General features: G+C 67.0%; 1 protein-coding gene across 1 annotated transcript; it reads right to left on the bottom strand.

Moving 5' to 3' along the window:
* Nucleotides 1-792: 792 nt before the first annotated feature.
* CHRNA4 (cholinergic receptor nicotinic alpha 4 subunit) lies at nt 793-13463 on the bottom strand. Its single transcript, XM_012773073.3, has 6 exons — nt 13388-13463; nt 11912-12063; nt 8679-8723; nt 8488-8597; nt 3347-4718; nt 793-918 (listed from the first exon to the last, which is right to left on the bottom strand). The coding sequence occupies exons 1-6, from the start codon at nt 13461-13463 to the stop codon at nt 793-795; spliced, it is 1881 nt and encodes a 626-aa protein (XP_012628527.3).
* Nucleotides 13464-19776: the final 6313 nt, after the last annotated feature.

Genomic DNA, 19776 nt, shown 5'->3' with positions numbered 1-19776 from the left:
CGCCCATAGCACTGGCGTCCCCTCACCTGTGTGGCACCCTCCACCAGGTCCTCCTCCCAGGGGGCCAGGTCCACACAGCCCCCTTCTTCAGGGCATGAAACTTGGGTCCTCACCAACTCACCCCAAACCTAAACTCCTGGCGTGAGATGAGCATCGCTGACTGGCCTCTATGGGGTCAGAGGGCAGCCCGAGCATTGGAGGACCTGGCCGGCCGGGTGCGGGGTGGCGGGCAGGGGGTGCGGGGTGGCGGGCGGGAGCGGGGTGGCGGGCGGGTGCGAGGTGGCGGGCGGGAGCGGGCGGGACAGGGGTGGGGGGGTGCGGGCTGGTGGGGGGAGCGGGGTGGTGGGGGGAGCGGGGTGGCGGGCGGGGGGTGCGGGGTGGCGGGCAGGAGCGGCGGCCAGGCCCCAGCCAAGGGAGGGCATTTGGGGTGGAAAGGGTGGGAGGTCTCTTGGTCCGGGGACTACGGGGCCCTGCTGGGTCAGTCACCTGCCGAGAGCCTGTCTGCAGGCCAGCGGGAGGTCTGAGTGTCGCGGGCTCCGGAGAACCTGGGTAGGACACGACACTGTCCCCGTGGGCAGAAGCAAGGTCCACGGGCCGCAGCTCAACCGCGGCCGGCGCCCACGCTTCCTGTCTCCAGGAGGCCACGTCCCTTTCCGGGCCGCCTCTCAGCAGACTCGGAAGATGGGGGCACGTGCAGCCCCTCTGAGTCCCGAGAGGAGCCGGCGCAGCCCCGGGCCCGCCGACGTGGACACTGCCTCGTCCTGCGGGCGCCAGCGCGGGGGCCTGGCTCGCCTAGATCATGCCGGCCAGCCAGGGCGGCAGGAAGAGGCCCACGGTGCCCAGCAGGCAGACGATGACGAACATCCACAGGAAGATGCGGTCGATCACCATGGCCACGTACTTCCAGTCCTCCTTCACCTGCAAGCAGACCAAGCAGACTCGGGTCACACCCGCACGGCGCTCGGCCTCCCGGGCAGCCAGAGAACCTTCTGGAACCTGGTACTGCCGGGGCAGGTCCTCGCTGCCGTCCTCTCACCCTCCTGCCCGACCGTGGGCGCGGGCACCCCCTGCGCACGCATGCGCAGAGGCGGCTCGAGCGGGGCAGGAGACCCCTGCGCAGCTGCTGTCCGGATCCCCGCCCCGCCCGGCTCCGAGGCCCCAGGGCCACCGCGCGTCCCCAGCGCCCCGGCTGTCCCGTGTGGACGGCGGCAGTTGTCCCCAAGGACCTCGACTGCGCCCTGGGCTCCATCAGAACTGCCCCCAGGGTGGGCCACGGGGGGCGCCCCCAGTCTGAGGCCCGTGGATGTGGGAGTGGCCCGGTGAGGACGTGGCTAGCCCACGTGGCAGGCCACTGAGGGACTGGAGGCAGAGCCTGGCTTCTCGCTTTGGGGCACTTGCTTGGATTTGTTATTATTTATATTTATTTATTTATGAGACAGAGTCTCACTCTGTCACCCGGGCTAGAGTGCCATGGCTTCAGCCTAGCTCACAGCAACCTCCAATTCCTGGGCTCAAGCCATCCTCCTGCCTCAGCCTCCCGAGTGGCTGGGACTACAGGCATGGGCCACCGTGCCCGGCTCATTTTTTCCTATATATATATTTCTAGTTGGGCAATCAATTTCTTTCTATTTGTAGTAGAGATGGGGTCTCGCTCTTGCTCAGGCTGGTTTCGAACTCCTGACCTTGAGCAATCCACCCCCCTCGGCCTCCCAGCGTGCTAGGATTACAGGCGTGAGCCACGGCGCCCGGCCTCGCTCGGATTCTTTGAAGTCCTCACAGGTGTGCTGGTGGCTTTGAAACCAAACGGCCGGTTTATTTAGGGGAAACCTGGCCGCGTATAAATGGAAAGTCCCAGCTGGGACTCTCGCCCGGGAAGGCAGCGCGGCCTCCTGCGCCTCATTCTCCAGTTTGCTTTGATTCCCCGCCCTGCCCAAAGCTCCCGCCCAAGATGAAGCGCGGCGCGGACCAAAGCCCTCCCTGCTGTCCCCCGCGGCCGCGTGACCCGCAACCTGCCAGGCAGATAAAGGCGGCCCCCGCACGGCCGGGTTTTGTTACAATTTTGACTGAACTTCTACAAACACCTCTCACGGGCTCAGACTACAGCAAAACGCGTCCCAGAGCCTCTCCCAGGCTCGTCTCAAGACCCTGGAATGTTCCAGAAACCCGCAGAATGGCTTCACAGCTTTCCGGGAGTCAGTGGGGTGATCATGAGGGCGAGCCTCTCCCTCCCTCCTCGGGTGTGAAGGGGAGCCCCCATCCAGGCCGTCAGATGTGGGGGGCTCCGGCCCCTTCAGAGAGGGCCGGTCCTCGGGGACACGGGAGCCGGGGACGAGAGGAGGGTCGGCGGGGGCATTGGCACCGGCCGAGGGGCAGACGGCCAGGACCGGTGCTGAGTGGACATCACAGGTGACCGCAGAGGCCCGAGGTGGGCGGCTACGACAGCCCAGCCACCCGCACCACCCCTCCCAGGTGGAGCCCCAGACGCCCGGCCAGCCCTCCCAGACCCTCAAGGGCCCGGCTGACCTGGGGGTGCGACCCCGAGAGCTGTGTGACCCCCTCTGTGTGACAGGACGGAGCAGAGGGACCCCACTGTCCCTAAAGCCTTTGTCCTGCTGACACTCGGGTGTGTGGGGTGGGCAGCAGGGGGGCTGGCCCAGCCCCCGCCGCACTTGCCGGGAGAGCCGGCTCTAGGTCCGCACACCCTGGGCAGCGTCTCACCCGGGGCTCCCCAGCTCCCCCCCAGCTCGGCGGAGGGGCTCCCAGGGGTGGGACAGTGTCCTTGCCCCCGTCTCTCCTCCTCCCAGGCCTCGAAGACCACCTAGCTCCATCACGTCTGTGCTCTCCTGGTCCTGGCCCCCGGAGGGCTGTGCTCCTGGCCACAAGCCAGCACGGGGCACGCGGAGCTGCCGCAGCCTCGCTGCACTTGGGGAAGCGGCGCGCTGTGCAGGGGCTCCCAGGACGCCCCGATGAAGCCCTTGTGGCACCAGCCCCCAGGACGCCCCAAGGAAGCCCTGCGGCACCAGCCCCCAGGACACCCCGAGGAAGCCCTTGTGTCCTGCTGGAAGACGGTGCCGGGCACTCCCGCTGCCAGCTGCTGAGCTCGCCCCATCCGACGCCGGAGGGGAGGCACTGCCATCCACGCCCCTCCGGCCACCGTGGGCCGCCTGCCCCCCAGCCCAGGACGGCACTGCTGGGAAGAGGCTCTGCTGTGAAACCGGGGTGCACACCCCGAAACTGCACAGCCCGAGGGCGGGACCCAGGCTCCCGGTTACCCGCCAGCCGTGGAGAGATCCACCCGCTCGCTCCAGTGGGCCGGGCCCTCCCGCAGCAGGGTGCAGGGACTCACCGAGAAGTCCGTGTCTTCCGCCTTGAGGTGGTCTGCGATGTACTGCACGCCCTCGACCGCCCGCAACAGCGCCGGCGACAGCGGCAGGGGCAGGGCCGGCGCTCTGACGGGGGCAGCTTTGAGCGTGGCGTCTGGGGACGCTGCCGGTGGCTCCCTCTTGCAGGTGCAGGTGCACGGAGAGGCCTGGTCTGGGGGTGGGAGCTCGGCTGGGGGAGCCCCGCGGGAGGCCGGGGGGCTGGCCGCTGGGGCCTCTGCCTGGAAGGCAGCGGCGTCGTCCCGGGGGGCGCAGTACTGGATGCTCTGAGACCGGCAGCGGCCGCTGCCCTCCACGGCCTCGCCGCGGCCCGGCACGTGCTGCACGCTGAGGGACCTGGCCTTGGCGAGCCCCGGGGCCCGGGCGCTGCGGGGGCGGGGGCTGGCCTCCTCGGCCTCCTCAGCCTCCTCGGCGGGCTGCGGAGCAGGCAGGGCGTCGGAGGGCGACTCCCGCGCAGGCTCGGGTGCGGCGGGCGCGTCCAGCGGCGGGGCAGGGCAGGCCGGGGAGGGCGGCGGGCCCCGGCTGTGGGTGCCGCCCGGCACGGGGGGCTCCCCCTCGGGCCCCGGCCAGAGGCGCGGGGCGTTGGCCATCTTGTGCATGGACTCGATGAGCCGCCGGCAGTTGTCCTTGACGGCGGACGGCCGCTTCATGAGCAGCAGGCGCGGCACCACGTCCAGGAAGACGCGGCGCACCCAGGCGGGCATGGTGTGGGTGCGCGGCGAGCGGTGGTGCACGTTGAGCACGAAGACGGTGATGACGATGGACAGGGTGACGAAGATCATGGTGAAGAGCAGGTACTCGCCGATGAGCGGGATGACCAGCGAGGTGGACGGGATGATCTCGGTGATGAGCAGCAGGAAGACGGTGAGTGACAGCAGCACGGAGATGCACAGCGTGACCTTCTCGCCGCAGTCGGACGGCAGGTAGAAGACCAGCACCGTGAGGCAGGAGATGAGCAGGCAGGGGATGATGAGGTTCACCGTGTAGAACAGCGGCAGCCGCCGGATGACGAAGGCGTAGGTGATGTCGGGGTAGACCTCGGCGCAGCACTCGTACTTCCTGGTGTTGTAGGTGCCCACGGCCTCCACGATGACCCACTCCCCGCTCTCCCAGAAGTCCAGCTGCTCCACGCGGCTGTGCATGTTCACCAGGTCGATCTTGGCCTTGTCGTAGGTCCAGGAGCCGAACTTCATGGTGCAGTTCTGCTGGTCGAAGGGGAAGAAGGTGACGTCGATGCTGCAGGAGCTCTTGTAGATGGCCGGGGGCGTCCACTGCACCCGCCCGTCGTGGAACAGGTGGGCCTTGGTCAGGTGGGTGACCGCGAAGTCGCCGTCCGCGCTGGGCGGGGAGAGCGAGAAGGGAGGGCGTTAGACCTGCTGGCGCACCCACCCGGCCGTGCCCCCGAGCCATGGGCGAGCACGGAAAGGCGGGGGACGCCGCCCGCCTCGGGGCCGAGCACGGGGAAACGCGGGGAGGGCGCTGGCCCCAGGTGAGCACTCACCTGTGTGGCTTGGTCTGCTCTCCCTGCACTGGGGGTGGCGAGTGGTCAGAGGGCACGGAAGGGGTCTGTCTGTGCCACGCCTGACACGCGGCAGGCAGGTCACCCTCCGTGGTGACTGTTGGCCTCTGTGGGGTGGAGCCGGGACCCTGGCCGCCTCCTGGCTCTTCCTCACGGCCCAGGGTGTCCCCAGGCACCTGCACCCCTGAGCAGCTCCCGGGCCGCCGTGGGGATCCCTCACCCTGACTTCCGCCACGTACCCCCAAGGGCCCAGAGGCCACGTCCCTGCATGGTGAGGACGAGGACGCCAGGGCCACATCTGCTCATCCGCCTGCCGCTCCCTCTGCCCCAGGGACAGGGCTGTCCTGTCCACAAGCCCAGGCAGGTGACTGCTCCTGGCGAGCGGAGCTCCCAGCCTGGCCCTGAATGTCACGGAGTGAAGGACCCCACGCAGGAAGTGCTGGGCCTGAGGCCCCCCCCCATGTGCCCTGGGCCATTGCTGTGCCACTCTATGCCTCAGTTTCCCCACAAGCACCAGGCTGCCCACTCCGACCTGGGCCAGCACCCGCAGACCGCCCAGCTGGCTTTGGCTCAGAAACACGGAGGGGAACCAAGTCCTGCACTAATGAGCTGAGGCCGACTCCTGCCCGTGACGGCACCACGTGCCCAGCGCCCACCTGGCACCATGGCGGCTGCGGCACATCCAGGGCACAGCCCCTAACCTGCCCCCGGCACCTCCTGCCTCACCCCAGCTGCCTGGCCTCTGCCTGTCCTGCCTCACCTCATCCCGAGGCCCAGCTCGGAGGCCAGGGCTCCCGCGGTCCTGGGCAGGGATGGCCCTGCTGCCCTGCACTCCCACTCCCTGCCCCGCCCGCCAGGTCCCGACCTGCACAGGCCACGGGGCCGCAGGGACCCGCAGGGGCCTTCCCTTTGTGGTGCCCTCAGGGTCACCGAGCCCTGGCCCCCAACAGTCTCCCCCGGGGCCCAGCCCGGCCTCTGCCCTCCCTGTTGACTCGGCCAACGCCTTACGGCACGGCCACGCGGACGGAGGGGGATCCCACGAGAGCACAGGTGCAGGGCAGAGGTGGCGCCGGCTGGGCGGGGGCCAGGCCCTGCCGCCTATTTCTGTCGTGTAGAATCAGGCCCCCCAGTCCCGCCTCCCCCAAATCAGAGCCTTGTGCTTCTAAGGCACAAAGTGCTCTCCTGGGGCAGGGGGAGCTCTCCGTTCACCAGACACTCGGCAGAGGATGCCTGAGCCTCTGACTGGGGGGTGGGGAGGCCCAGGCCGCTCTGGACAAGGCCCTCGGGTCGGGTCTCGGCCGACTCCCACCCCAGGAAGGGGGAATGTTCCGGCGCTTTGCATCCTGGGCAGCACACGCCCTTCCAGCCCCAAGGAGGGTCCGCACGCACCAGGGCCCTTGGCCCACGCAGACGATGGGGACGGTCCGTCTCCTCCCGGCGCACTCTGCGCCCCGCCGCCCCCCTCGCCCCACGCCGGGCCACACGCCCTCCCGGGGTGCCCCGAGGAGGCCGCTGGCCGGGCTCGCCCTCTGAACCCCGCCTCGGACCCCACGACGCGCTTCTGAGCCAGGCGGCACCTCGCGCCCGCCCCGCACGCTTCCTGAGGAAGGAGGAGGTCTGGGTGGCGGGGCTGGGGCCCGGTCTCCCCCGCCCTGGCGCCGGGACCTTCGTCTTCCACCCGTGGGCTGGTGGGGCCGCCTGGTGTGGCCAAGACCCGGCGGGGCACGGGAGCCAGGGCCCTGTGCTGCTTTGCCCCTGTGCGGAAGGGTCCTGCCCTGGCAGGGCCCCCGAGAGGGCGGAAGGGGCGACCCCCCTGCACCGGGACGCGGCAGTTTCTACGGGCGTCACTGTCGTGGGGGCCTCTCCCTCCACAGGCTCCCGCGCTGTCCCAGCAGTTTCCCGTCCCACACCCCACGCCCAGCCCTCCGGGTGCAGGCGCCTGGTGGACTGTTGGGCCCTGAGCTGGGTCTGAACTTGCACAGACCTCGGCCTGGGGGCAGGTGGGCCTGAGGAGCCCGTCCTGGGGGGCCACGATGCCGCCCGAGGGGAGCAGCCCGTGAGAGGCGAGAGGCCCTGGGACACCCCGGCCCACCCACCCTCGCACCAGGTCCGGGGTTTCTGGGCTCCTGCCCCAAAGGGCCAATCTTAGGGAGGCCCAAGTGGACAGCAGGGCCTTGAACCAGGGGCTCCCGAAAGCCAGGGGCAGGGCTGAGGCCCAACCCCGGCCGTGCCCAAGCACAGCTGCCTGTTGCCCCAGAGACGGGCCTCCCTGGGGGCTATGGCCGGACACCAGCATCAGCTGCTGCTCTGGGGTCTTCCCAGCCCCCACCCAGCCCCAAGTCCTGTCCATGGGCCTCGGCGCCACCCCTAGGCATGCAGAGAAGCCGGGTCCACCCACTGCCCCCCACAGGCCCTGCAGGGAGGGGGCCAGGGTGGCGGCAGCCCATGCTCTCCCGCACTGTGGTCCTGGGGGCTGCAGACCGGATCCCAGAGCGTGTCAGCGGGCTGGCCCACCCACCCAGAGAGTTCACAGTTCCCTGAAACACACACGCTCTCACGGGTCAAACAGGGAGGAGTGTTCAATGCTAGGTCCTGGAGGTGGGGGCAGTCTGGGCTGCCAGGGAGACTTCCGGGGGCCCCGAGTCAGAACAGGCGGCTTGCAGGGGACCGAGAGCCCGTCCTGCGGGAAGGCCACTGGCCGCCCCCTAAGGCTCCCTGGAGAACCTCCGCAGACCTTTCTGGGCCGAGGCTCTTCCTGCTGCCGTTTCTACAACCAATTAGGCTGGAGGAGGAGCGCGGTCGCTCTTCATCAGGCAGGAGCGTTTGTAGGTCAGGAGGACGCCCTGGGCCTGGAGGGGCTGTGGCAGCTGGTGGCCGGGCGGAAGGGTGTCCCTCGCCGCTTTGTGAGCGTGAGGAGCCGCAGCCCGGCCCCGCCTGCCGGGGACTCCTGCCCGGGTGGACTCAGCACCGAGAGCTGGCTGTCCCCGGCCTTGGGACGGGCCAGGGACACTGGCAAGGGTCGTCCCCGGGAAGGCCAAGGTGAGGGACGCCGGGCAATCCCTGGACATGCCGTTCTGGCTTCAGAGCACAGAGACCTGGCACCTGAGTGGCCCCAGCCTAGCTCCCAGGAGCAAAGGTGGGCCTGGCTGAGCCGAGCGCCCGGCCTGCTGCAAGGTACCGGCCCTGGTGGCCTGGGGGCGTCCACCCCCGGGGCTTCCTCACGCCCCCAGAGCACCCTGCAGCCACACCGTTCCCCCAAACCTGACGGCCGTGTAGGGAGAGACGTGCCCCCGATGGGGCCAATTGTGACAATCACTCCAGCCCAAAGGGCCACAGTCATTGCCGGGAGAACCAGCCCCAGTGCCCAGGCCCGTCCAGGCGGGGACAGCACCCCTGTGCCCCAGGCCTGTCCAGGCGGGGACGGCACCCCAGTGCCCCAGGCCCGTCCAGGCAGGGACGGCACCCCTGTGACCGCAGCTCTGGACCTCAGCCCCAGGACACCCGTGGCCTTCCCCCCTCAGATACCCCGAGGCCTCCTCTGCCCCTGCTCCTTCCCCTCCGGCCGCGCCAGCCCCCCCCCCCACTCACTTGTTGTAGAGGACGATGTCTGGCCGCCAGATGAGCTCCGAGGGGATGCGGATGGAGGTGACATTCTCGTAGTCGGCGGGGTCCCAGCGCAGCTTGTAGTCATGCCACTCCTGCAGGGCGGTTTCCGTGAGGGGGAGGGGTGGGGGAGGGGAGGGGGGGAGGGGAGGGGCAGGGCGGCGTCCCCCACTCACCTGCTTCACCCACACGTTTGTGGTCATCATCTGGTTCTTCTCGTCCTGAGCACAGAGGACAGAGAGTGTGACCCCAGGACAGGACATTCTCCCTTCCCTCACTCTGTCCGCAGCCACCAGCACGAGGACGGGCTGGACGCAGCCAGCCACCCCAGGAGGGAGGCACTGCCTCGTCCCTGGAGGCAACCAAGCCCCGAGGGCCCCAGGGAGGTGGGGACAAGCCCCTCCAGAAGGAAGCTAAGCAGGTTAGGCTGCCTTCAAGGACGGGGAGGTGGGGACGGGAGCTCCAGGCTGCTCCTAGGAACCCCTCCCTGACCTCCTTGAAGGCCTCCGCCCACCTCCCTCCCAGAGGCAGCCCCTCTGCATACCAGGCCCCCAGTGATCACGCACCTGCTCCCTCCTGCGGTTCCCCTGCTGGCAGGCCCTGGGCCCTGCTGGCCAGGGCAGGTGGGACTGGGAGACCCAGCTGCTCACTGTCGGGGCTGCACCACCCACCCTGGGAGTCTCTTCCCACCCCACCCCATGAGTACCCCATTAGCTGGGCCAGGAGAACAGATCCACCCCTCCCTTTCCTGATGGGGTCCATGCAGGGCACAGGGTCCTCAGGGACAGGAATCCCCCATTCTGTGGGTGCCGGGAGTCCACAGCCACACCCTGTCCCCGGGCACCCAGCAGGGGCAGGGACCTCCCTCCCCACAGTCTGGGGAGCACAGGTGCCCTCAGGTGCCTGCAGCTGTCCAAGGGGCAGGGGCTGTCCCCCTGCTGGAGGAGGGTCCAGGACGTTGGGGGCAGCATCCTGGCAACGTGGCTTCCCCCCCGCCCCATAGCCCAACTGTCTCTTCAGCCCAGACCAGGGACAAAGGCTCCCTTAGAAAAGCTGCTCAAGACAAACAGATCTCAGTGGTCAAGTGGGAAACGTGACGGGGTGGCAGTGGGACTCCTGTCCCCAGGCACAGCCCTCGGTTCCGCCCTCGCTGGCTCCCCGGGACAGGCCCCAACCCGTGAGGGCAGCACCGACGTCCCCCAAGGGCCCCAGGCCCTGCCCTAGGTCCTGCCACCAGCGGAGCCACCGGGGCAGGTCACCGGCCGCCTGGGTGTAGGTGGAACTCGGAGCAGAGCACGGAGCTGCTGCCTGGCCCTGTGCAGCCTGCACAACCTTGTCCCTGTGAGACCTCAGTCCCACAGGACAGGTCTCCACGTGCCCTGAGTGCTCCCACGTGTCCACCGAAGCATGTCGGGGTGTTTCAGGAGGACTCGGCACCAGCCCCGCGGGTCGGGACACCCAGGAGGATCCTAAGGCTCCGTGGCAGCCATGCTGGGCTTTGAACCCACACAGCACAGGAGCCCCTCCTGGACAGACCCCCCGTGACAGCGTCTACCTCGGCCACTGGAACACAAGCCCACAGAGTGGGCACAGGTGGGCGGGCACCAAGGTGGGGGGAGCCAGGTTCCAGCCGCTGGTGGGAGCGGCAGAGTGGGACACATGCCCTTGCTACCACAGGTGTGGCCATGCGTGAGCCAGCACCTCAGAGCTGTCAATGCACACGTGTGCATGTTCACATGTGTCTTCAGCCAGCTCCAGGGCAGAGAGCAAGGCTGGGAGCTACCCCAGGGCCCTCACGGTCCTGGCACCAGGTGTGCTCCAGTCCTCACCGTCTCGGGGTGAACCGGGGACCGCAGCAGTGCGGGACAGGGGAGCGAGCCCCAGCGAGCTCACAGGGGCCACGGGTGTTGGCGCACAAACCCGGAGCCTTGAACAGCCGCCAACGGCCGCCTCTGCCAGCCGCCGCTCTGCACCGTGTTTGCAAACCTCAGCAGAGTTGATGAGGCCTGACGTCTTGCGCTCTCTTCTGGCTGCGCCCCAGCCAGGGACACTCTCCGGGAGCCATTCCCGGGCCAGTTCCAGGACACCTGAGGGTGTCGAGCTAGGCGGCTCCCGGCAGGGTGGGCTATTCCAGTCTCCACGCACAGCCCGGTGCCACCTCGGGCAGTCAGCGCGTGGGATTGTGGCACAGTCCCCACCTGCCAGAGCCCCTGATGTGGCCCACTCAGCCGGGGACGGGGAAGCAGCTCCCACCCATTTCCTAGACGAGAACACGCCCAGCCCGGGTGCAGCCCCGCCCAGACAGAGGACCTCTCTTGGACCACGGCCCCTCCCCTGCCAGCAGACCAAGGCTGAGGTCCTGGCAGGTGTGGGTGGGCCTGGGGGGCTGTCTGCAGCCCCGGGGGATAAATCCCCTCCCCAGATTTGGGCTCCGCCTGGGACCAGGGAGCTGGGACTGGGCTCGGGGGCTGAGCTGGCCGGGCACCGTGTGGATGAATCCAGCCCTTCCAGACCCCTGAGGCCACCCCCCCCCACCCAGGCTGGAGCCCACACTCTGGGAGCGGGACCCCCAGGCTATGCGCCCCCCCCCCCAGCAGGTACACCAAGGATGGCCCCACCCTATCTGGAGCGACTGAGGCTGGCCAGAAAACATAGAACTGTCCCCACTGGCCCTCACCCAGCCCCTCCAGAGACACAGCCCCCCGGGGGGGGGGCGCAGCCACCAGGGCTTTGGCCTCTAGCCATAAGCATGGGCAGAGGGCGAGGAGGGCGGGATTTGATTTCCGTGGGCTGGTTCAGGCTCTGGGTTGGCAGCCCATCATCTCCACTGTGCTTGGTTCTCCGAGCCTCGAAGCTGTCTCTCCATTTCTGCCCCCACCCAGGGCTCCACAAACACTGGCCCTCGCTACAGGGGACTCTGGCTGGACGCCGAAGTCCTCTCAGCAGCTTCCCAGGCCCGGTCCCAGGCAGGTGAGCACTTCAGGCACACAGCACCTGGCTGAGACTCGCCCAGACCCCGAGCCCCACATCAGGAGACGAGAGGCCTCCGGTCCGACCCGAGCTCAGGGGTGCGGCCAGGGCGCTGTGGGGCTGTCTGCGCAGCTGCCCCACAAAAGCCCCATACTCTGCTGCTCACCAGCCCAGGCACTGCCCCCTGCCCCCTACCTTCAGTGCCCTCTTCTGTTCTTTACTCCTGAAGGTGCCCTGACTCACTGCTGAGAACCCAGCCACTTGTGAATCTATTTCGAGGGGAGGGCAGGGCCGGGTGGGACACAGACCATCCTCTGCCGGGCTCAGTGGGCCGGAGCTGGCAGTGCCCGTCCCAGCCGCCGGCATGCGGCTCCTTCCCAGACTCTGGGCTCCCTGCTGGCGACCTCAGTCCCTGGGTGGCGGCCCAGGCCCCACCTACCACGTCAATGAGCTGTGCGATGGACAGGCCAAAGCGGACCAGGACCACGTCCGAGATGTTGGCCACTGGCCGCGACCACTTGTTGTAGCCGGAGAAGAGTCTCTTGAGGAGCCGCTCCTCCGCGTGGGCGCGGGTCTCCACGTGGCCGCCCACTGTAGGAGAGGAAGGCGGACGCTCAGGCTCGGGCCACCCAGGCTGCCGAGGCTCATGCCAGCCACACGCAGCCACCTCCCTGCCTCCACCTCCACCCCAGGACATGGCACACCCCACCCCGTGGCCTTCTCTGCCCCATCCGGGCCTCAGTTTCCCCTCTACCCTGGGGTGCAAAGGGAACGGCCTCAGGGAAGGCTTTCCAGACACCTCAGGCCAGGGCAGGCCCTCCTAGCCCCCGGCTCCTCACCGGGAAACCAGGCCACGGCTCCGACCGGCTCTGCCGTGGCCACAGCAGCTAGCGACCTCCAGGGAACGGGCTGCACCTCCAGCGGCCAGCACCGGGCAGAGGGTGTGGGGCCCCGGCAGGGCCGTGGAGGGAGGGAATGAGGCCACCAAGGGGCCACTGAGAGAGCCTGTGTCCTGCAGCCGATAACTGTGTGACGGCATCGTCTGATGCCTAAGGGGGTTTAAGGCAGAGCCTGACCACCGGCCCAGCACCCTCGGAGCCGCCGCCGGCTCCATGTTCGTGGGCAGAAACCGAGCAAGCTGCCTGCAGAGGAGTCCCTCAGCAGCCCGGCCACCACCATCCGTGCCCCGTCAGCACCTGCCCACATGGTCTGGGACCTCCCAGCCTCCCTTGGGGCTGCACCACCCTGGGCAGTTGGGGAGCGTGAAGGGAGACCCCACAGACAGGACCTTGGGGGGGTCAGTCCTAGACCCCTGGGGCCCCTGACTCCCAGCCCAGAGCCCACCCGACCTTGCTCTTCCTGGGCCCTTTGACCAGTGAGGTGCAGCCCTGGGAACCCAAGGGGTTAAATTCCCCCTCAAAGCCCCTGACAGGGTGGGGGCTCTGGGTGGTTGCCCAGATGGGGGGCAAAGCTGGAACTTCCCCTTCTGAGCCTGGGGGAGCAGAAAAGGAGGGGTGGGGGCCTTCCAGGGCAGAGGACAGTCCTCTGATGTAAGCTAGAAGCGGGCAAGGGGGAGTCTTCAGGGAAAGGTGGCCGATGGGGAAAGGGAGAAATGGGCCCCACCTCTACCCAAGTTGGGCTCCTGGGTCCAGCTCCTGAAATAGCAGCTGGAACTCCCCCTCGGCCACCAAGCCCCTCTCCCCCATTGGCGGCCGGTTAACTCCTTTCTCCCCTGCCTCAGCCCTGGCCCAAGGCAGCCTGTGCGTCCCGGGGATGGGGGAGCCTCCGCAGCCGCCCCTTTGCGCGCACCCGTGGCCGGGACCGCAGTCAGGAGCCTCTCCCGCCTCTGGCTCCGGGCGCCCGGGGCTGCCCGGGACCGGGGCGACAGGGGGCCTCCCAGCGCCCCCAAACTTACCCGGCAGGAGGCCGGCCCCCAGAAGCAGCAGCAGCGGCGGCAGCGGCGGCGGCGCCCCGGGGCCCCCGAGCTCCATGGCGCACGCACCTCGCGGGCTCTAGATGCGGGCGGCTCCCGGCTCCGCCGCGCCCTCCCTCCGAGGCCCGCGCGCGCCCAACTTCATGCCCCCGCCTCGCGGGCCGCTCGGTCCGCACGCCCGGCTCGCAGCTCCTCCCGGGCGCGGCGCAGCGGTGCCGGAGCGCAGGGCTGTGGGCTCGGTGGCGCGGCCCCGCCCGGCCCTGCCCGCCTCCAGCCGGCTGGGAGGAGGGGGAGGGGAGCGAGGAGGACGGAGCGGAGGGAGGGGAGGAGGGGGAGAAGGCGGCCGTGCTTGGCCCCGCGCGGGGTAAAGTTTCCTTGCCCTCCCGGGCTTTGTATGTGCGGAGCTGGGGCTGGGGACCCTGTGATCGCAGCCTGCCGCTGCGGGATCCGGGCGGTCTGACCCCGTCTGGTCCCCAGCCCTGGGGGAGGGGGCGCCCCCCAGGGAGCTGGCTAACTCCACCCCCCGCCCGAGGGTAGCGTTTGCAGTTGGGAAATCTCCAGTCTCCGGGTCGCCTTCCCGCGCCAGCCGTTCAGGAGAGTGGCCTCCGTCCGCTGTCCGGGAAGAAGCGCCCAGTGGGGGCCAGGCCCTGGCTGCCTTCTGGGGAGGAAAAGGGCGCTAACGCCACGCGGCCTCTCTCTGTCTCAAGGTCCAGCCCGGGCTCAGGGTCCAGCCCCTTCCCCCTGTGCCCCGTGGCTGCGTGGGGGAGCTGGGCGCCCCGTCCCGGCTCCATGTGGGGGCCCAGCAACAGAGGGTCTCGGGGCCAGGTGCTCCGACCGTCCTTGAAGAATTTGCCAGCACTGAGGTGGAGACAGACGCCCCGCGTGTCCCCAGGGAGGACCCCACCCTCAGGGAGGGCAGGTGCTCCGAGGAGGAGGGCTTTGTGCGGCCGGCCGCAGCTCTCTGGGCTTGGAGAGCATGCCGCTGCTTTGCAGGAGCGTCAGACCAGCGGCCATCCCTGCGCTGCCGGGGCCGGGGTTCTGCAGCCAGGACCGGCCCCTACTCGGACATGGGGGGCCCGACGTGGGGGGCAGGGCAGAGGGGCTGGAGGTCTGCGTGCCTGCTGGCTGGCACCCTCCCAGGCTGTCCCTCCCCACCCAGGGAGGAGAGGCGAGGGCAGGGCAGTGGGGCTGCGATTCCTGCAGCTGAAGCCTTTGTCGGACGCGCCCTTCCTGAACAGAACCCCTGACTCGTGCTGCCACAGAACAATGCAATTTGCAGAGCCAGTTCCACACTTTTTTATTGCTAACAGAGGCCGGCCACCCTGCAACCCCTTCCAGACGTCTCTTTTCCAATGGTCTCAGCCTCAGCAGCCGGCAAAGCAGTTACTCTGGCAACCCGGGGTGGCGGGGGATGGGGTGGTGAGGCATGAACAGGTGTCACTGGCTGACACGGCGGCGACATCCCTCAACACTGAGGGGGGCCACGTCCCATGACATCCCTCAACACCGAGGGGGGCCACGTCCCATGATTCCACACAGCCAGAGACTCCTTTGGGGGGTGTGCCCACCTGCTTTTGCATTTAGGCTCACGGTCTCATCCCTGAGGTTAAAGTTGAGGCAGAATGGGTCGGGTTCGGCAGCTCATCTGTGATCCCAGCACTCTGGGAGGCTGGAACGGGAGGATGGCTTGAGGCCAGGAGTTGGAGGCTGCAGTGAGCTATGATGACGCCACAGCACTCTACCTGGGACGACAGAATGAGACTGTCTCAAAAAAAAAAAAAAAAAGGTTGAGGCAGAGTGTTAGGCTGGGGTCAGGGTGGAGGGAGGAGGGCACACAGGAATGCAGCCGGGGGACCAGGGAGTCAGCTGGGGAGGTTGCTAAAGTCCGGATTCTGGAGTGAGCCCCACATCTGTGACTGCGAACAAACGTCGCCAGGCAGCTCTGACACAGGGAGCCCCAGACCACAGGCTGAGAGCCGGACTTAGAGCCACTTGGCCCCCGGTGAACATGGAGGGTCAGGCAGGGGCTGCACCCTTGGCCGGGGCTCAGTCCTGGCGTCCTGGCCTTGGGGACGTGCGGGAACTTGCCCCGAGTCTACTCGGGGAGACGGGCTGTGGGCGCCTCAAGTAGCCTGGAGCGCCGGGCTGGGCCGGCTCTGTCTTTTCCATTCCTGCTTCGCTTTTTCTGGCCGCAACTGAGGCTTTGTGCCCAGCGCTCAGCCAGCTCAGGGTGGTGGCTCCCGCTGGGGAGCTCCCACAGGTGACCTCACCCCAAGAGCCCAGCCAAGGCCACAGCCGTGGGTCCCGGAGCCAGAGGCCAGGCTGGGGTCAGCGTGGTGCGCGGGGGCCCTGGCCAAGTGCGCACGCTCACACACATCTGTCCGGCCCTGCCGGCCTCTCCGGCAGATTTGCTAATGCGGCAAGATTAATCAGGCCTAACTCATTAATGTGCTCAGCCCCTCCCGCCCCACCTGCGCCCCTGGAAAGCTCCGGAATGGGAGCCAGCAGCCATCAACTGCTGAATTAGATTCTTACCCCAGACCCAGGCCCCTCCTGCTGCTCCAGAATTGCAGTTTCAAAGGAAATGAAAACTCCCAAGTCACAGGCCCAGGGGACCAGCGCTGGGGCCAGACTCTCCAGCCTGAGTCCCCCGAGGGTGCCTGGGGGTGCAGATGTGGAGGGGGGTCCTGGCAGACACCTGCCCCTCCCCACCCCCGCCAAAGTCACTGCCAGCCCCACACTGTCGCTGGCCAGAGTGACAGTCATCTCTGCAGGGACAGGTCCTCTCCTCTGCCCTCTCTCCTTCCACCTGTCCCAAGGACATTGCCATGGCAACCGACTGTCAGCATAAATAAGGATTCCAGTAAAGGTGGGAGCACGGGGGGGGGCATTGGCTGGTGCCCACGGATGGGGGGCCATCGTGGGCTGAGGGGGCGCAGAGTCTGCAGGCACCGCCCCCACCCCACGCGGCTCCCTCCTCCTCCTGCCCCGTCAGCCAGGCCATCAGGGTCCCTGCTCTGCTGCACCCTCTGTCCCACCCGGTAGCCCCGGGAGAGACCCCGGGAAACCCAGCTCCCAGCCCCTGCCCCATAACCCTGCTCCACGCCTCTCCCCGCCCCACCCACCAGCAAGGTGGGCCCTTTCTCAATCCACCTCTCAATGGGCGCACCCGGCCCAGCCCCCCAGCAGCGGCCCTGCGGCTCTGTCCTGACAGGCCACTGCACAGAAAAGCCCTTTGTCCTGGCTGGCTACTGCCGGCCAGTGATTTCCAGCCTGAGCACTTCAGAAGCCACCTCTGCGTCCAGCGAGGGTCGATGCAGCTCTGGGGAGGGACAGGCGCAGCGTCCCCGTGGGGGCAGGGCGGGGGGGGGGCTGCGGGCGGCAGAGCTGCAGAGGCTGAGCCGGGACATGCAGACCCAGCCGTGCGTGCGGTGGCCTCCAAGGAGAGCAGCACGTCCTGCAGGGACATTCTCTCCTCCTCCCCACCCCCGAGGCACCCACCTCGCCCTCCCTGGTGCCCACACCTGCCCCAAGTAGAGGAGACCTCCCCATTTTTAGTTCTGGGTGGAGCTTTGCTGGTGCCGTGAGACCCCTCAGCCGGGCCCCTCTGGACCAGTGGAGGCACCTCGCCGGGCGTGGCCCAAAGCCCCAGGTGAGATCCTGGCTCACGAGAGGCCCGAGCCCCCATCCCCGGGCTCGTCATGTCTGCTGAGACCCCCACACTCTGGTGCCCTCCAGACCCCCTGGGGGCTTCTCTTCTGGGAGTGCCGGGTGCAAGGCTCTCAACGAGGGGCTCACGCAGCTGGTTTGTGGGTGTCTGTCTCCCCCGGGCAGAGGGTGGCTTCCCGGCCGCTCCACAGGGCATGGGTAGAGGTCACTGGATACCCTGCAGGAGGGACTGGGCACTCACAGGCCCGTCCTGCCCAGACCAGGGCTTGGCCCTGCCCGAGAAGCTTCCCAGGGTCCTCCAAGGGAGGGAGGGGCCCCTCCTGGATTTGGTCTCCCCAGAAAGTGCGCAACTGCCTCGGGGGCGTGGACGGCGTGGGGCCCCTGCTGGCGTGGGCAGCCCAGGCAGAGCTGTTCCCTGCAGACCCTGAGCAGAGCTGGGCCCTCCCCAGCGACCCCCTCCAGGCATGTGCCTCGCTGGGTATCTCAGGGTCCCTCTGGGGCACTTGTGAGCCACGGGACTCTGGGCAAGGCCCCACCCTTCTCGGCTCAGCCCCTCACCAGTACAGCTGTGGGACACGGATGGCCGCCTGGCCTTGCAACCTCCGGGAGGGTCTCCCTGGGGCCAGAGCTGGCTGAGGCCCAGCGGCAGGCAGGACAGGAGCCCTGGCGGGCCAGGCATTGCCACAGGGGGCGGCTGCAGGCCCAGAGGCCTGTAGAGGGCAGCATGAAGCAGAGGTCACCTCTGTGTGTGTGGTTCGTGTGTGCACATGGCTGTCTGTGCATGGGGTGTGTGTGTGAGGTATGTGTGCACAGGGGTGTGTGTGTGTGTGCCCAGGCTTGTGTGTGTGTGTGTGTGTGTGTGAGGTATGTGTGCATAAGGGTGTGTGTGAGGTATGTGTGCACAGGGGTGTGTGTGAGGTATGTGTGCACAGGGGTGTGTGTGAGGTATGTGTGCACAGGGGTGTGTGTGTGGTATGTGTGCACAGGGGTGTGTGAGGTGTGTGTGCACAGGGGTGTGTGAGGTGTGTGTGCACAGGGGTGTGTGTGAGGTATGTGTGCACAGGGGTGTGTGAGGTATGTGTGCACAGGGGTGTGTGTGAGGTATGTGTGCACAGGGGTGTGTGTGAGGTATGTGTGCACAGGGGTGTGTGTGAGGTATGTGTGCAGAGGGGTGTGTGAGGTATGTGTGCACAGGGGTGTGTGTGAGGTATGTGTGCACAGGGGTGTGTGTGAGGTATGTGTGCACAGGGGTGTGTGTGAGGTATGTGTGCACAGGGTGTGTGAGGTATGTGTGCACAGGGGTGTGTGTGTGGTATGTGTGCACAGGGGTGTGTGAGGTATGTATGCACAGGGGTGTGTGTGAGGTATGTGTGCACAGGGGTGTGTGTGTGGTATGTGTGCACAGGGGTGTGTGTGAGGTATGTGTGCACAGGGGTGTGTGTGAGGTATGTGTGCACAGGGATGTGTGAGGTGTATGTGCACAGGGGTGTGTGTGAGGTATGTATGCACAGGGGTGTGTGAGGTATGTGTGCACAGGGGTGTGTGAGGTATGTGTGCACATGGGTGTGTGAGGTATGTGTGCACAGGGGTGTGTGAGGTATGTGTGCACAGGGGTGTGTGTGAGGTATGTGTGCACAGGGGTGTGTGTGAGGTATGTATGTACAGGGGTGTGTGAGGTATGTATGCACAGGGGTGTGTGAGGTATGTGTGCACAGGGTGTGTGAGGTATGTGTGCACAGGGGTGTGTGTGAGGTATGTGTGCACAGGGGTGTGTGTGAGGTATGTATGTACAGGGGTGTGTGAGGTATGTATGCACAGGGGTGTGTGAGGTATGTGTGCACAGGGTGTGTGAGGTATGTGTGCACAGGGGTGTGTGTGAGGTATGTGTGCACAGGGGTGTGTGTGAGGTATGTGTGCACAGGGGTGTGTGTGAGGTATGTGTGCACAGGGGTGTGTGTGAGGTATGTGTGCACAGGGGTGTGTGAGGTATGTGTGCACAGGGGTGTGTGTGAGGTATGTGTGCACAGGGGTGTGTGTGAGGTATGTGTGCACATGGGTGTGTGTGAGGTATGTATGCACAGGGGTGTGTGAGGTATGTATGAACAGGGGTGTGTGAGGTATGTATGCACAGGGGTGTGTGTGAGGTATGTGTGCACAGGGGTGTGTGAGGTATGTGTGCACAGGGGTGTGTGAGGTATGTGTGCACAGGGGTGTGTGTTAGGTATGTATGCACAGGGGTGTGTGTGAGGTATGTGTGCACAGGGGTGTGTATGAGGTATTTATGCACAGGGGTGTGTGTGAGGTATGTGTGCACAGGGGTGTGTGTGAGGTATGTATGCACAGGGGTGTGTGTGAGGTATGTGTGCACAGGGGTGTGTGTGAGGTATGTGTGCACAGGGGTGTGTGAGGTATGTGTGCACAGGGGTGTGTGTGTGCACAGGGGTGTGTGTGAGGTATGTATGCACAGGGGTGTGTGTGAGGTATGTGTGCACAGGGGTGTGTGTGAGGTATGTATGCACAGGGGTGTGTGTGAGGTATGTGTGCACAGGGGTGTGTGTGAGGTATGTATGCACAGGGGTGTGTGTGAGGTATGTGTGCACAGGGGTGTGTGTGAGGTATGTGTGCACAGGGGTGTGTGAGGTATGTGTGCACAGGGGTGTGTGTGTGCACAGGGGTGTGTGTGAGATATGTGTGCACAGGGG

The sequence above is a fragment of the Microcebus murinus genome, chromosome 16 (assembly GCF_040939455.1).
Source record: "Microcebus murinus isolate Inina chromosome 16, M.murinus_Inina_mat1.0, whole genome shotgun sequence".
NCBI lineage: Eukaryota > Metazoa > Chordata > Mammalia > Primates > Cheirogaleidae > Microcebus > Microcebus murinus.
Note: the sequence above shows the minus strand (reverse complement) of the source record. Positions and strands in the feature narration are given on the sequence as shown.

Bases quoted from the DNA above. Each gene is read 5' to 3' on its own strand.
- CHRNA4 (XM_012773073.3), bottom strand. From the start codon at position 13,463: ATGGAGCTCGGGGGCCCCGGGGCGCCGCCGCCGCTGCCGCCGCTGCTG. The intron at 8,724-11,911 runs GTAGGTGGGGCC...CTCTGTGCTCAG, and splicing joins TCGCACAGCTCATTGACGTG to GACGAGAAGAACCAGATGAT. The intron at 4,719-8,487 runs GTGAGTGGGGGG...CTCCCCGCCCAG, and splicing joins GACATCGTCCTCTACAACAA to CGCGGACGGCGACTTCGCGG.